The 17,855-nt window shown below is 35.7% G+C and overlaps 1 protein-coding gene across 5 annotated transcripts in view; it reads right to left on the bottom strand.

Annotated features, from left to right (window-relative positions):
- HACE1 (HECT domain and ankyrin repeat containing E3 ubiquitin protein ligase 1) overlaps positions 1–17,855 on the bottom strand; it is a 107,295-nt gene that overhangs the window by 77,120 nt on the left and 12,320 nt on the right. For 4 of the 5 annotated variants that reach the window (XM_072831946.1, XM_072831947.1, XM_072831948.1 and 1 more), the window contains 2 exons: positions 14,120–14,195; positions 4,947–5,078 (listed from right to left, as the gene is read on the bottom strand). In XM_072831946.1, coding sequence (XP_072688047.1) covers positions 4,947–5,078; positions 14,120–14,195 — 208 coding nt within the window. The remainder of the gene's footprint in view (positions 1–4,946; positions 5,079–14,119; positions 14,196–17,855) is intronic. The other variant, XM_072831949.1, reaches the window with a different exon arrangement.

The following is a 17,855-nucleotide window of genomic DNA, read 5'->3' as shown; positions in this document are numbered from 1 at the left end:
TAAAAATACAAATTGTGGTATTATTACTTGCTAAAAGACAAAACAAAAAAGCCTATTTATCTTTTATTAAAAATAATTCTGATGACAGGACTTCACAGCAGTGCACAAATTACTTATGCACTAAGGAAAATGGCCAACTCACTAATCAATGACTGTTTTATATGTTTCTCTAAGCTTACCAAAGCTTTGAAGTCTTATGTTACATCTAATAAAAATCATTATTACCCACTTGTGTTTGAAAATCACAGTAACAAACTTTCTATTATTTATTTGCTCACATTTTCCAGATGTTATTAAAGGAGAATTCTAACATTAGAATAAATAAAATTATTCTGAATCTAAAAATACAATCCAAAATGTTAGTCTATCTACCTTTGAGCCTCAAGGCTGAATCCAACGAATGATTTTGCAAAAGCATTCAATTAAGTTTGGATGGCTGTCCTGTAATTCTCCAGATGAAAAGCTTGAAAGCTGGCTAAAAGATATCAAGAGAGCTGACTGAACGTAGGTAAGCACTGTTCCTTACCAAGCCTACAATTTCAGTAAAACATGCAGTCAGTTCCACCAAAGACAGTTTATAATACCAGCATCAAGTAATGCTTTTAAGATTCAGGAGCTTAAATCTACTCTAAGCAGGGTCCAACGATCATTTTATATTATCTATGAAGTTTCATATTTAGCTCTATAAATTTAGCAACATAAAGTTTATTCTGATAAAAATAAAATCTCTTCTTTAATGAAGTGAAATTAGTCCATAAACTAATCCCTCTGTGTATTCCAATTTATTCTAATAAATTGTGACTAAACCATTTGACAATTTGCTAGGGTTTCTAAACCCAAGTTATTCCAGGAAAACAGTGATCAATCATTTGTGGCAATTTTACACATTACTAAATCTTAAAGAACTAATAGCAAAGAAAAAAGTCATCAAAAAGTAAGTTCAGCCTATGGTCAGAAAAACTGAAGTCGTTATATCTATGTAGGTTTTACTATACTTTCTAAAAATGAGATTAAGATTCAAACAAGATACTGGTTCTAGGTCACTATATAAGACTGAAGGAATTAAGGGTCCAGAGAGTGCTTTCTGTACTTTCCTTGCAAAATCACATCATACACATTAATAATGGTAGTAGAGAAAGAAAGAAAGAGTACCAATACTATTACTGTTCTTTATTTCTAAAGATTTTATTTATTCATTGTTATTGCTCTTAAGTATCTTCCAAGGTGTTCACAACACTTAACATAAATTACATAAACAGTAAACAGAATATACCTTAGGAGGTAGGTAAGGGCAGGGGAAGAAAAATTTGCAAAAGACTATATAGCAGGCTAGCTGAATAACCAAATTCTGAAGTGATTTTTAAAATCAATATCCCAAGACAAACCGTAATTTTGCTATTGTACAGCAAATAACAGCTGACCTTGGGAAAGTTATTAAAAAATTAAAATACTAAGGGGCTGGGGCAGCTGGGTGGCTCCATGGTTGAGCATCTGCCTTTGGCTCAGGTTGTGATCCTGGGGTCCAGGATCAAGTACCACATTGGGCTCCCTGCATGGAGCCTGCTTCTCCCTCTGCCTGCGTCTGCCTCTCTCTCTCTCTGTATCTCTCATGAATAAATAAATAAAATCTTTTAAAAAAAAATACATCTTGAAACCTGTGAGCACTGCTGTATGCCTACATGGAACTAAGTTTTGAGGTCCTTTTTTTTTTTTTTTTTTTAAAGATTTTATTTATTTATTCATGATAGTCACAGAGAGAGAGAGAGAGAGAGAGGCAGAGACACAGGCAGAGGGAGAAGCAGGCTCCATGCACCGGGAGCCCGACGTGGGATTCGATCCCGGGCCTTCAGGATCGCGCCCTGGGCCAAAGGCAGGCGCCAAAACGCTGCGCCACCCAGGGATCCCTAAAGCTTTATTTTTTTTTCTTTAATTTATGATAGTCACACAGAGAGAGAGAGAGAGAGAGAGGCAGAGACACAGGCAGAGGGAGAAGCAGGCTCCATGCTGGGAGCCTGACGTGGGATTCGATCCTGGGTCTCCAGGATCGCGCCCTGGTCCAAAGGCAGGCACTAAACCGCTGCGCCACCCAGGGATCCCTAAGTTTTGAGGTCCTTTTAATGAATTTATACATGAATTGGCTACTTAGAGACCATGAAAAAGCCATATTTACTTGCTGCTAAAATAAGTCACCAGGATACCTGACAAAGCATTTTAGATTCAGTGTTCAATCTACAGAGAGCTATACAAAGAGCTAAAAAAAAAAAAAACAAAAAAAAAAAAACAAAAAAAAAAACAAATCAATAATCCCTACCCTGTAAAAATGTATTCTATCATATGCTCAACCGCTGAGATCTGACCATGTCCCAGAAAGAGACAAGTAATTATAAGACACTGGTAATATTAGCTCAACTACCAACAAAGATAGACTAACTTTTCAATATTTCTTTTTGCCTTAATGAAGGAAGAATTAAAGATGCATATAATAATTCACAAAACAGCCAGTGCTAAACATACTCTTTATCTGTTCATGATCCTCACAGATAACTATAACTGACCAACTAAAAGACAATGAAATCTCACTCACTAATACAATCAACCGCAAGTCAACATGGCTTTTTGTACCCTTCCTCCAATGCTATATCTGCAAAATCTCACTCTGTGAAACTCATCATTGCAGTGAAGTCAAGCCCCCTTATAAATCTTCAGAAAATACAATTCTTCAAAGGCATCTGACTATAAGGAATCCTCCCTTACTTCACCACACCTGCTTTAGGTTGTAAACCATATGGAGTATATTATACTTATACTAACTATTCTTCAATAACTTCAGAGGATAATTCTAAATTTTTAATGCAGCCTGTAATGCACATGTTTTGAAATAAGGTTTTCTCAGCAACTCTTGTTTCTTCACTGGCTCAAGGCAGCTAAAATGAGCTTTTATAGAACACTTCTAATCTAAATCCTAGTTTTTTGTAGAAAATTCTTGGGCAACAGGTAGCATTTATAATCTTAGTAAATGACACTCCACTCCTGTTATGGCACAGTGTTTATATTAAAGTGGGTGTTTTTCTGTCCTATAACAACTACCAGCAGGACTCATTCTCTAATATGCAACAGTTGTTTAAAAACCTGGGCCACTGGGCAGCCTTGGGTGGCTCAGCGGTTCAGCACCGCCTTCAGCCAGGGGCGTGATCCTGGACACCCGGGATCGAGTCCCATGTCGGGTTCCCTGCATGGAGCCAGCTTCTCCCTCTGCCTGTGTCTCTGTCTCTCATAAATAAAAAATAAAATCTTTAAGAAAAAAAAATCTGGGCCATTTTGGGCAGCCTGGATGGCTCAGTGGTTAAGCGTCTGCCTTTGGCTCAGGGCCTGATCCTGGAATCCCGGGATTGAGTCCCACATCGGGCTTCCTGCATGGAGCCTGCTTCTCCCTCTGCCTGTGTCTCTGCCTCTCTCTGTGTGTCTCTCATGAATAAATGAATAAAATCTTAAAAAAAAAAAAAAAAAAAAAAACCTGGGTCATTCAAGATTAGGACATTTCAGATAATTTTTCTTCACACAGAATATTTTTAAGTTAATAATGTTGACTCTCAGAAAGTAAAACTAATGAGAAGGAAAATAATTCTTGAAAACACTGGGTTAGTTTTCAGATGATGAAAGACAAAAAATAATAATAAATGAATAACTGGTGTTCAGAAGAAACTCTGGGGGAAAAAAATGCTATATCCCTCCTCTTATCCAATTCATTAAACATAAGACAATGGTACTCCTGGCCTCACTATCTTAAAGTAGTACAATATTCTGTGAATTGTAAGTCTTACATAAAGCATCTAAACATATAGGATCCTACATTCTGAACCCAGATTAGGGAAAAAGTGTTTGCAGAGGTGAAAATCTAGATTCCAGTAGGAATTTTCCCAACACAAAGACTCAGAGAATGTACAAAACAATACATATTAAACACACAAATTTCTATATCTTGCAGTTACTGATATTTTTTTTGCTTTCGGCTGGGTTTTGTTGTTATTGTTATGGTAAACAAGTAAATAAGTAAATTATTATCAATAATGTTAAGTGTGAAAAAAAAAACTCAAAAGTAACCAGGATAGGAAATTATAACAAAGCAGATTTTCAATTTTAAGCTAACAATATTTTTAAAGATTTCATTTATTTATTCATGAGAGACACAGAGAGAGACAGAGGCAGAGACAGAGGCAGAGGGAGAAGCAGGCTCCATGCAGGGAGCCCGACGTGGGGCTCGATCCCGGGTCTCCAGGATCAGGCCCTGGGCCAAGGGCAGCGCTAAACCGCTGAGTCACCCGGGCTGCCCTAAACTAACAATTTTTATATAAAACAGCCGTCTCCTAGTGAAAGAGAAAAGTGTTAGCAATTTTTTAAAGTTGAACGTTTTTACATGAGAGTAACAAGGAAGTACTGACATAAAACAAATGTAAGACTTTAGAAATCTAAGAAAGAAAACCACCACCATTCTAATCTTGCATCATGTTCCAAAACAAGAGAAAAATATGATAATCCAAGTTGAAATATTTAAGCAATGTCAGTGCTCACTTTCTTACTATCCAATCCCAATAACTGAGGCTTACTGGTAAAAAGTAAAATATTAAAAAGTTATGTGATAAGACTGAGAATAAGATCATTATTACATGTGAACAACATTTAAATTTTAGTATATTCAGCTATCAAAATCTATGGAAGAGAAATAAATTTAAAATCCAAATATTTTAAACAGATTTAAAAGCACTGTTTTCTATTCCTTTTATCCACAAAGAATATATAGTAATCATGAACCCATATGATGCAGAAAACATTCTGAGATTTTGCTACAATGCTTCATGCTGCCAATTATGCACAGTGGAAAATTTTTCATGAATTCAAAGTTTGCAAAATAAATACATGCAACTTAAAGTCCTCATGGCTGAATTTACCGTCTTGTGACCATTCTGGCAGGCGACATGCAGTGCTGTCTGCCCCATCGCATCCTCAACGTCGACGTCACTGACGTGCTGCACAAGGTCATGGAGTAGTTCTGTCCGCCCATTCACAGCGAGCCAGTGTATCTGTACAGCCATTTAGTTACTTAACATTTGTGCAAGGAGTGTTTCATAAAGACAGCAGATAAATAATGCTATTATTTCTCAAATGTGAGCATGGTACACATACTAAAGATTAAAATAAAAGCCCATATATTTCCTGTATTTTTCCTTTTTTTTTTTTAATGGGGAAAAATATGCATCAAGATATAGGTTATACCACCGTGTACTTCAAAATCAAGCATTTCATGGATCATTACAGTTAAATATCCTAGACTTAGGACCACCAAATACTCCACTTCCTAGATGATCCTGGACTCTATGCATAGTTTGTCTCTAAAGGAAAGGTACTGGATACATTTCCTTCCCCAGAAACAAACATGAGTAAATAAAAGGTAATTAATACAATAGACATATTCTTTATTTCCTGTATTTTCCAAGTAACTCATGTATCATACATAAGTAATAATATAAAAGGAGAATAAAACATCTTAACTCTACCACTCAAAGATAATCAATGTTAAAACTTTGGACTATGCTATCCATGCATTCTTCAATTGACTTTTTTTCCATTAAAAAATACATCATGAAACTTGTTTTAGGATGGCAGCTTAAACACATGCATCAACTTCTGATTCTTCCCCCAAACACCACTGAAATGACAATGAAGAATATACTTTTTCTTAAAAGAACAGACCCATTACAATAAAGAAAAAAAGAGACTATAATAGCAACAAGTTTTACAAGATAAAAGCTTTTGTCTGAATTGTCAGAACAGAAAGCTGAATCCTAAACTAGTAAGGTGATTCAGAGATTGAATCCTAAACTAGTAAGGTGATTCAGATCTCTGAAATCCCAAAACGCTCAAGAATCAGTGCACCTTGCATCTCTTGAAGTAGAGATGAACTAGTGGATTTAGACCCTTAAATCCCCAACCCTCCTCAACTCTTCCAGGCCAATGACTGCCCCTTCCCAATCTGAGAGACTACAGGAGGCTTGAAAACAATCTTTAGATAAGTGACACCAGGCACAATGAAGCAAGAATATCACATTGAAAAGGGAAATGAGGGGCATCTGGGTAGCTCAGTCGGTCAAGCGTCTGCTTTTAGCTCAGGTCATGATCCCAGGGTCCTGGGATCAAGCCCCACACTGGGCTCCCTGCTCAACAAGGAGCCTGCTTCTCCTTTTCCCTCTGCTTGCTACTTTGCCTGCTTGTGCTCACTCACTCTGTCAAATAAATAAATAAAATATTTTTTAAAAAAATTCAAAAGGGAGATGAAGTGCAAGTTTATATATGATACTGAAATCCCAAACCGTTCTCCTCTACCTAGCATCCAGGATGCTAACACCCTCCTGGCAATTGTCAGGGCTTTCTCTGAGGAATCCAACCAGCTTGAGAATAAATGCCTAAAGAAACCGGTATCAGGAAGGATCCTAAAGGCAATTGCCCAAGCAGATCACCCTACACTGAAGCCCATGATGAATAATCTTATTCATTCAAACAGAGCTTTCAAATAGCTTTTCCTAATTACCAAACATTTGACAAATGCATCTAGTCTGAAAGACCAAACAGCAGCAACAACAAAAAGCAAATAGCAGAGAAGAAAAGGAACCATGAATATTCAAGAAAAGAAGTTTCAAAAGAAAAAGCTATATATTGAATACTCTCAGAGAGAAAACATACAGACTGCATCCTTCAAACAAGAACAGGATATTATTTTTTAAAAAGACAATGAAAAACAAACTCCTGGAAATTAATACTGTGATAGAGACATGCAAACTCAAAAGAAGATCTAGAAGAATATTGAGGAAGCCTTCCAGGAAGCACAAAAAAGACAAAGAAATGGAGAAGCAAGAGAAAAGGTGAAAAAATTAAAAGGTTAGCCCAACAGGTCCAATATCCAAATGAATGATTACATAATCAGACTCAAAACTCAAGTAATGCAAGTATCAACACAAGGATCAATACAAAGTATCAACAAATTTTCCTCCCATTAACTTTTTCTCAGTTAACTATTGGAAATGTGCTCCAGCAAAGTGACAGAATAGTTATCTACAAAGACAGACACAGAATCCACATAAAAAAGAACCCAAAACAAGAGAAAGGCAAAAGAAATCTCTAGGATGATGGTGAAGAGACATTCCAAACAACTGTGAAGGAGCCTACAAATCACCCAATCCATCTTAGAGAGGACAGAAGTCTCCATTAAAAGAGTCCTTCAAAATTAATCAAGAAGATGAAAGACAGTGAATCTTTATCATGAGGATATATACAAAGCTCAGAGAGAGCTTAGTAAAGAAGTACTTAGAAAAGTTTTTTTTTAATTTTTAAGCTGCAGTTAACATAGAAACTGGAAAAGACGAAATTATCTCTACTTGAAGATGACATGACTGTCTACATAGAAAACCCTAAGCAATCTACAAAAAAAATTCCTAGAACTAATAAAAAGTAAGCCCAGGAAGGTCATAAGAATACATGACCAATGCTCAAAGAAAGGAATCCCATTTCTACATATTATCAGTGAACATGCAGAAATTGAAATTAAAAACAGTGTGATTTAGTATTGCTCCAAAGAAAATGAAACTTAGCTATACATATAAAACATGCACAAGATCTCTATGGTGAACAGTATAAGATGTAAAATTTCATTTATAAAAAGAAATCAAAGACCTAAGTGGGGAGACATACCGTATTTACAGTAGTGAAGTCTATTCTCCTTAAACTGATCTTATAGGTTTAATACAATTTCAGTAAATATCCAGCAAGGTTTTTTTGTCATAGTCAAGTTTATTCCATAAATTATTCTATCTATAAATTTCTGACAAAGAAACCAGCATAGCTAGCACAATCCTGACATAGAAAAATAAAGTGGGAGGAATTACTCAACCACATACTAAGGCTTACTATTTAGTATATCTACACTAATCAAGACAGTGTGGTATAGGCAAAAGCCAGTGAAACAGAAATAAGAACCCATAAAAAGGTCCATATAAATATTCCCAATAGATTTTTGAGAAAGATGTGAAACCAATTTCATACAGAAAGGATAGTCTTTTTTTTTTTTTTTTTTTAAGGGTAGTCTTTTTAACAAACAGTGCTCAAGTAGTTGGACTTGATGAGAAAAAAAAAATGAACCTCAAGCGTCACATCTTACACAAATATTAGCTCACACAAATATTAGCTCAAAATAGATCATAGATTTAGATGTGAAATGTAAGATTATAAAAATTTTGAGAAAATATTTGAAAAAAATTTTTAAGATCTAGAGTTAGGCAGAGTTCTTAAATCTGATACCAAAAGCATAATCCACAAAAGAAAAACTCGTATATTGGCCTTCATCAAAATTGAAACTTTTATACAGAAGATCCTGTTAAGAATTAAAAAGGCAAGCTAGAGAAAGTATTTGCACATCACATACCTTACAAAGGACTTCTATCTTCAGTATATAAAGAATCCCCACAGTCAAAGGTTAAAAGTAATCCAATTAAAAAATGGGCAAATGACATGAACCAACATTTCACATAGAAAGATACACAGATAGCAAAATTACTCAAAGAACACAAAAATACTAATTCAAAGAGATATGTGCATCTCAATGTTTATAGCAGCATTATCACAACAGCCAAACTATGGAAACAGCCCAAAACCTATACTAATGTTTACATTTATAGCAGCTTTATTCAAGATAGCCCCAAACAGGAAATGACCCAAAGGTCCTTCAACAGGTAAACAGTTTAACAGTCACATCTACACCAAGGAATATCAGTCAGCAATATAAAGGAACAAACTACTGATACACGCAACAACCTAGGTCAATTTCCACGGAATATGAGGAACATACAAAAGCTAATCCTATTGTATTGTTCCATACAATATCATTCTATTTATAGGACATTCTTAAAAAAGACATAATTTTAGAAATGGAGAATAGATTAGTTGGCTGCCAATGGTTAGGCATGGAGTGAAGAGGAGGAAAGGTGTGGTTACAAAAGAGCAGCAACACAAAAACATCTTTGCAGAGTTGGAAATGTTCAGAATATTGACTGTGGTAGTGGAGACATGGACCTACACAGGTAATAGTACTGTACAGAACTTACCATACAAACACGCACACAAATAAAACCAGGTACAATTCTGTATGTTGGCAAATTGAGCACCAATAAAAAATAAATTTATTTAAAAAATGAAAAAAAAAAAAAAAAAAAAACAGGTACAAATGAACAAGCAGAGGTGCCTGGGTGGCTCAGTCTATTAAGCGTCCGCCTCTGGCTCAGGTCATGATCTCAGGGTCCTGGGATCGAGGCCAGCGTCAGGCTTCCTGCTCAGTAGGGAGTCTGTCTCTCCCTCTCCATCTGTCTCTCCCTAGCTTGTGCTCTCTCTCACTCCCTCTTCTCTCCAATAAATAAAATCTTTAAAAATAAATAAATAGAAATAAACAAATAAAACTGGGGAAATTGGAACAAGACAAATTATATAATATAAATATCCTAGTCACGATATTATACTATTATTCTGTATAATGTTACCATTGAGGGAAATTGGGCAATATATACAGGGCATTCCTCTGTATTCTTATAGGTATAAATGAATGTACAATAATCTCAACTTTTTTTAGAATGCAATTATTAACTACATGAAAAATGCTATGTAAAGAAAAATAACTATAGCAAACTATTTGGCCTATGAATAGTATGTATATAAACAAAAAATTAAAATACTGAAGCATGATCTAATTAAAATTACAATTATATTAGAAAGGTGTGAGGGAAATGTGATTGTACATGATGGGATAGGGGGAAATGGAGCTGAAAAAGAGAGCAAATAACCTTATCTTCCATAAAGTCAACTGGTGATGCCTAAAACTGAAAAATCAAAAAATAATAGTAGCATGTTATTTAGATGTGAAGAAATAAATTTTTACATCCATTAAAATAGTTGAGAAGAGCTAATACAGAGTTAGAAGTTTATAGAGCCTGGGGAGCAGTATTTCCTTTTCTGGGGGGAGTGTCACAATATAGATGTATATTTATTTGAGGTATAACGTCATACAATTCACATCCCATACAATCCATCTATTTAAAGTACACACCTTAGTGGGTTTTGGTATATTCATAGTTGTCAATCATCTCCACAATCAATTATAGGACATTTTCATTTCCCCAGAAAGAAACCCAGTACCATTAGCAGCCACTGCCTATTTCCTCCCTTGTCCTGAGATAGGTAAGATACATGTCTCACCCTGATTTTGCAACTGGGTAAAATAAATTAACATCGCCTTTAGTATGTTTAACTGATTTTTTTTTTTTTTGCTTTGTTCTTGTAAACCTTTGTTAGAGGCAATGAATTCTCTGACAGTAGTGGGTGGATGATAGAGGTAGCATAATCAAATATCCCATCACTCCTATTGCTTCACTTTTTTATAATTTTGCTGGGTTCAGAACAAACCAACTTAAGTCTAATTACCTCGCCCCTAACAGCAATATGTACAAGGCAAGGCAAAGTCTACAAAATCCTGCCATGATTTTATGGTTTATGGTGCTGAATGACAGAGCCTTTACAGACACCAATCCTTTGGCTTGTTCTTTTGTTTGCCACTATCCCAGGCCATCCTTGACAATGTGCCTTAATAATATTCAGGATGGATGAGCATAAAATATACTTTATTTAAAAAGTACTAGGACAGTGATTCTGAAGGTGAAGGTGGAAAGGGCAGGCTCTCTACTGCAGGATGTTCTTGAGCATATCATCTGAGGAAAAAGCACATATAGAAGCTAAAGATCTGGAAACTGATCCCCATAACTATTCATGCCAAAGATCTTTGGGAAGTCTCCATGAATCCCAAGGGTACCTGAACACCAGTTAAGCTCACCACTCTAATGTAATACACTCTCTTTCATCTCCAAGCCTTCACGAAATCTATTCTGTAGAGCCAAAATTCTCTTCCTCACCTCCTCTCCCAAGCCTACTACCACCACTTTCACCAGTCTAACTTCTGTTTGTCTTTCTGGCCTCAACTCATGTGATATGTCCCTGGGATACCACTTCCAATGCCCTAGGTGAGGATGGGAGCCCTGCAAGGACTTCCATAGCATCTCCTTCTCCTATCTTGATATTCATTACAGTATTACCACTGCCTGGTAATTTTTCAGTCTTCTTCTAAAGAAAAATAAGATAAAAACATGGAGGGAGGCATATCATAAAAGACTCTTAATTATAAAGAACAAACAAGAGGGTTACCTGGGAGGATTGTCTAAATGGATGACGGGCTTTAAGGAGGGAACTTTTTTTGTAGGGGGTGCAGCAGGCAAAGGAGAGGAAGAAGCAGGCTCCCTGCTCAGGGATCCCATGGGATCATGACCTGAGCTGAAGGCAGATGCTCAACCAACTGAGCCACCCAAGCGCCCCTGAGGAGGGCACTTGTGATGAGCACTGGATGTTGTATGTAAGCAATGAATCACTAAGTTCTACCCCTGAAACCAATACCACACTATATGTTAACTTGAACTTAAATAAAAACTTGGAAGGAACAAAACAAACAAACTTTTGGGATCCCTGGGTGGCGCAGTGGTTTGGCGCCTGCCTTTGGCCCAGGGCGCGATCCTGGAGACCTGGGATTGAATCCCACGTCGGGCTCCCAGGGCATGGAGCCTGCTTCTCCCTCTGCCTATGTTTCTGCCTCTCTCTCTCTGTGTGTGTGTGACTATCATAAATAAATAAAAATCAAAACAAACAAACTTTCCTGTCTTCCTTAGAATTTTGGGGACAAGGACCAATCAGTCATATTCACGGCTCTATCCCACAACAACAAAGTGCCTAACACATAGTAGGTATTCAAGAAATTCCTGTTGAAATAACAAATGAAGGAAGAAATATGAGGAGTCCTTTGTGAGGGTAAGCAGCCTAGAATGCATGCAGTCAACAGTTCTCTCCTTTTGTAAGAAAAATCCTGGGGCTCCCGGCTCCTCACTCAAGGTTTCTTCCAACTCAGGAGCCATTGGCTTTACTGTCCCACGTGTTTGGTGGCAATTATTCAGTTCTTCAGCAACACATTTTCACCATCCCACCTTCCTTCAGCTGATGGGGTCAATGGGCTCAGCTGCTGAATTAATCTCATCATGGTGGTCTGGGACCAGGTGGAATCATGCTTTGTGAACACAACAGTTTTCAAGAGCAGGAGACACACTATACCAGTCAGGGCCATAGGAGAAAACAGCAAGGTTGGTCCCAGGCAGAAAGAGTATAGAGACTATTTTTCTCTAACAAGCGTTGTAGAATATCTTGACTCTTTAAATATGTGCAAGAATATTTATGGTAAGAATTTGATTTTTAAAACTTTTCTACTCTACTTCCCTTAAAATTCAGGAGTGAAAGAGAAATTAGCAGATAAAAATGTATGTAATTAAACAAATTATGTTAATATTGAACATCTTATCTTGCCTATACTAAAGAGTGTCCTAAGGACAGGTCTATGTAAGTTCTATAGTTTTATAATCCTCAGCAGTAGCTAAGCATCTTGTAGATATCAAGACTATAGTTTTTCTTTTTAGAGTCAGTGGCATTATCTTGTTAATTACATAACAAAATCTAGACTATCACAGGAATTGTGGATTCCAAATAATTATCATGACTGAGCTTATTCTTTATCTTTAGAAAGTCACTCACCGAATAAAGCAAATCTTAGGGAAGCTGTTTTTTAATGCTCTACCACCCTCTACCTTCAAAATGTTTTTAACAGAAAATCCTGAAAACTGACATGGTATGTAAATAATACTCTTCTTTATCTACAAATTAAATGATTCAGAATCTATAAATACTACCAAAAAAGGTAAAAAAAAAAAAAAATTTTTTTTTCAAATCAAGAAACCGACTCAACTACAGAGAACACACTGATGGTTACCAAAGGGAAGGAAGCTGGGGGTGATGGGTGAAATAGATGAAGGGGATTAAGAGTACACTTATCATGATGAGCAATAATAATGTATAGAATTGCTGAATTACTATGGAGTACACTTGAAACTAAGAAACACTGTATGCTAACTATACTGGAGTTAAAATTAAAAACTTAAAAAATTTTTTCAGCTTTATTGAGTTATAACTGACAAAATTGTAGAATATTTGAAGTATACAACATACTGATAGACACTGGAAAAGGATTCTCATCATCCACTCAATACATACATCACCTCACAAACAGGAAGGTAGAACTTAATATATAAAATTTGACATTCATTACAACTTCAAAACAATTTCTCAATAATCACAATTTATCTCTACTTCTAAAATGAATAATGCTCCATTAAATAATGACAATAATTAAAATTTTTAGATTTCATGTACAGAACTGATGATCACTACATTGTACATCAGAAACTGAAATAACACTGTATATTAACTATACTAGAATTAAAATAAAAATAAACCAAACCAAACAAAAAATAATAAACAAATTTTTTTAAATATGTGGATTTTAACAATCTTTTCAGAAAGGTCTCACACCACCTCCAAATAACATCTATATGGATCAAAAATATATTAACTTATTTTTGAACAAAAAGTGACACAGCAAAATGGGTAAAAATACTAGGTTAGGTAAGATACAAGTCTGAAGGATACAGACCAAAATATTAACAGTGATTATCTCTGAGTGCAGAGGATACAGTGAGTGATCATTCCATTCATTACTTTTTTTCCTTTCTGCCTAGCCATCCAATTTCCCTAAAATGTACCTATTAAAATAATTTTAAAGAATGTAATAAAAAATAGCTCTCCTTTAATGAACTCATAACACAGCAGAAATGCTCCTTAAAAATCCCCTGAAAGTCAGTGACAAAAGCTAGAGGAATAAGTCCTCAAAATAAATGAAAGGTCACAAACAAAAAAGAGAAAGGAAAAACACAGTGAAACCATAACTTCTCTTAATAAATACAGCAGAGAACTATGCCTCAAATCTTTCTGCACAAAGAAGTATCTAGCAGAAACACTTGTACTGCCCTTTGCATTACTTCACCTTCAATATTATTTTCTAAGAAGTATTTTAAAACTCTCAGATAAAAGTCTTAGCACTTACTGCTGTAAGGCCTTCATTATTACAAATGTTGACATCAGCACTGTATTCTAATAATTTACTCATGCATTTCTTCTGCCTGAAAAGAAAAGAGACACAGATAACCGGTATGAGAAAAATAAGCAAATGACAATTATTTTACTGAAATACTGACTACAATCAACATTAGTTGCTGGCAAGTATCCATCTGTAGGTTTTTAAACAAATGCTATAACATTTGAAATAAGATGAAAAATCATTTCTATAATTCAAAATGACAGGATAAAGAAAAGGTACAATGAGAGGTTTTCATGTCATTAGGACAAATTCATCATTCAAAATGCCAAGAAATTTCTAGTGTTGACTAAATACTTGGAATAGTAATATTCCTTAGAAATATAAGACATGGGGGCAGCCTGGGTGGCTCAGCAGTTTAGCGCCGCCTTCAGCCCAGAGCAAGATCCTGGAGACCCGGGATCGGTCCCACATCGGGCTCCCTGCATGGAGCCTGCTTCTCCCTCTGCCTGTGTCTCTGCCTCTCTCTCTCTATCTCTCTCTGTATCTCATGAATAAATAAAATCTTATAAAAAAAAAAAAGAAATATAAGACATGGAACGCCTGGGTGGCTCAGCAGTAGAGCGCCTGCGTTGGGCCCAGGGTGTGATCCTGGAGTCCCGGGATCGAGTCTCACGTCAGGCTCCCTCATGGAGCCTGCTTCTCTCTCTGCCTATGTCTCTCCCTGCCTTTCTCTCTCTCTCTCTCTCTCTCTGTCATGAGTAAATAAATAAAATTTTTAAAAAAAGAAATATAAGACAATGTAAGTCAGGTGGAAGGGGAATGGATATAGCAAAATGTCTCAATGCTATAGTATCATACATTCTTGATTGCAAAATACTTAAAAGTTAATACTTAGATGAGTTGTAAAAACATAACTACAGAATTAATGAAGTGCATGTCTATCCATCCTCCTACCCTATTTCATTTCTCTTTTTGATAATTTTTACTGTGGTAAAATACACAGAACATAAAATTTGTCATTTTAACCATTTTCAAGTGTACAGTTCAGTGGTATTAAGTACATTCATATTACTGTGCAAGCATTATTATCATCCATCCATAAAACTCTTTTCATCTTGCAAGACTGAAACTCTATACCCATTAAAATGACTATTTTCTCCCCTTGGCTTCTGGCAACCACCATTCTACTTTCTGTCTCTACAATTTATCTAAGTACCTCATAAAATTGGAATCTTAGTGTTTATCCTTTTGTGATTGGCTTATTTCACTTAGCATAATGTCCTCAAGGTTCATCCATGTTGTAGCATACATCAGAATTTCCTTCCTTAAGGATGAATAATATTCCATTATATATATATAGATATATATACACACACACACACACACATTTTGCTTATCTATTCATATATCAATGGACAACTTCAATTCCTTGTTTTAGCTATTGTGAATAATGCTGCTATGAATAAGGGTGTACAAATATTTCTTCAAGACCCTCCTTTCAATTTTATTGGGTATACACCAAGAAGGGGGATTGTTGGATCATACATGAATTCTATTTTCAATTTTTTGATGACCCATCAAAAATTGTTTTTCAGTGTACCATTTTACCATTTTCTCTACATCCTTGCCAACACTTGTCGTTTTCTGCTACTTTTTGATAACCATACCAAAAAAAAAAAAAAAAAAAAGGATAACCTTCCTAATGAGAGTGTGTTGGTATCTTGTTGTAGTTCTGATTTGCATTTCCCCAATGATTATTTATATTGAGATTGAGCATCTATTCATGCTCATATTGGCTATTTGTAGATCATCTTTGGAGTAGTCTGTTCAAGTCCTTTGCCCCCTTGTGAATTGCCTATCCATTTCATTGTGCTCACAATGTTTCCTTTTAGGCTGATCCATTCCTACTCACTATTCAATATTCATCTCAATGTCTGCTTCATTAAATAATGAAAAATCATGCTTCAGAAACTGCAAGTGATACACACACTATACATATATATATTTATGATATACATTTTATACACACACACATATATGCTTGACTATACTCAGTACTAAATTAAGGAAGCAAGATATAATCCATGGCATGAAGAAGTTCATGATTTGGCTGAGTAAACAGTTATAAGTATAAAAAATATGTAACAGTGTATATGTAATAACATATTATGTACTATGTATTAATATACGGGTATACTACATATATAGTACTGTATATAACATATACAGGAATAGATAGCATATATTACTATTTACTCAATTAGATCACAAATTTCTTCATGCCATGAATTGTATATTTCTTTAATAAACTCAGTACTGAGCATAGTTAGCTGCTCTCAATAAAACTTTATTGACTATTAATTATTCTATTTTTTAAGTTAACAGCTAAAATTTTTAATAACTGAATAAATCTTTTTATTTATTTAAGAGAATTACTTTTCTAGCTTTGGGTTTTGTATCCGAAATGAAATTAAACATCATTTAAAATCAGCATAATAAGAAAGAAAAAGTTCTGAGTAAACATTTACAAAGCTTATCTAATACACTGTTCTGAAAACTTTAGGATATAAACCTTCAATAATCCTGAGACAACAGACCAGACAGCCCTATTAAAATGAATACATTGTTTAAGATACGTATGTGTGTGCCTATATCCGTATTGCTGGATTTCAAAAACCTCCTTAAAAGCTGTCTTAGGCCACTGGCCCATTGCCAAAATAAACATTCCGTTGGGAATGGGCCAAAGAAATAGTCCTAGAGGGGTACTTGGGGAGGTTGCTGAGGTAAAGCAACAATCTATAATGCTCCTCAACCCAAAAATGAACTGCAAAAGACAGTGGTATGAGAGAAATATATCGTTTTTTATCATTTAACAATCATTATTGCTACTCTTTCAAAATTTTATTTATTTGACAGAGAGAGAAAGAGATAGAGCACAAGTAGGCAGAGTGGCAGGCAGAAGCAAAGGGAGAGGAAGAAAGCAGGCTCCCCACTGAGCAGAGCACCAACACAGCGCTCGAGCCCAACCAAGACTCTGGAATCATGACCTGAGCTGAAGGCAGATACTTAACCGACGGAGCCACCCAGGTGCCCCACATTATTGCTACTTTAGAGAATCTCAGTATGTCAAAACAATCTAAATGGGCAATATTTTGCCAAGATTTAGAGCTAAAATATTAATAAATGGGCTCCACCCTTTATGAGGTCACAACCTAGCCCAAAAAAATATAGAAAAAAATCATGTTTCAAATTTGACCAACATGCAGCCAGCCTAAGAATACACAACAACTGTAAAGTCTTCTCTTCTAACAATCTCATTTAATCATGAGAAACACTAGATCCTCCTGCACAGGAAGCAACTATTTTCCTGCCCAGATATTGCAACAATTATAGGAAGCTTATGGTAACCCAAATGACACAGGAGCAAATCATCCTAGTGCTCTGTGGTAGCTTAATGGGTCTTCTACTGGAAAGGAAGGCAATTCAGTACCAATGCACCCAGCACTAATGGTTAAAGAAAAGAATGCAGGCCAAGAGAATTACACTACTCATCTAACAATAACTGAGGAACAAAACAAAAAACTACCAAAAACTCATGGACAAGCAAAAGGGGCAGAACTCCCCTATGACTTTTGCTTCCCTCTAGACAAATCTGAATTCATAAAAAAATTATAATAAAAAGCTACTTCTGAAAACATCAGAAGCTATAGGAAGTAATATGTACTCAAAACCACTCAGGAAA

Source organism: Canis lupus, chromosome 7 (assembly GCF_048164855.1).
Source record: "Canis lupus baileyi chromosome 7, mCanLup2.hap1, whole genome shotgun sequence".
Lineage (NCBI taxonomy): Eukaryota > Metazoa > Chordata > Mammalia > Carnivora > Canidae > Canis > Canis lupus.
Note: the sequence above shows the minus strand (reverse complement) of the source record. Positions and strands in the feature narration are given on the sequence as shown.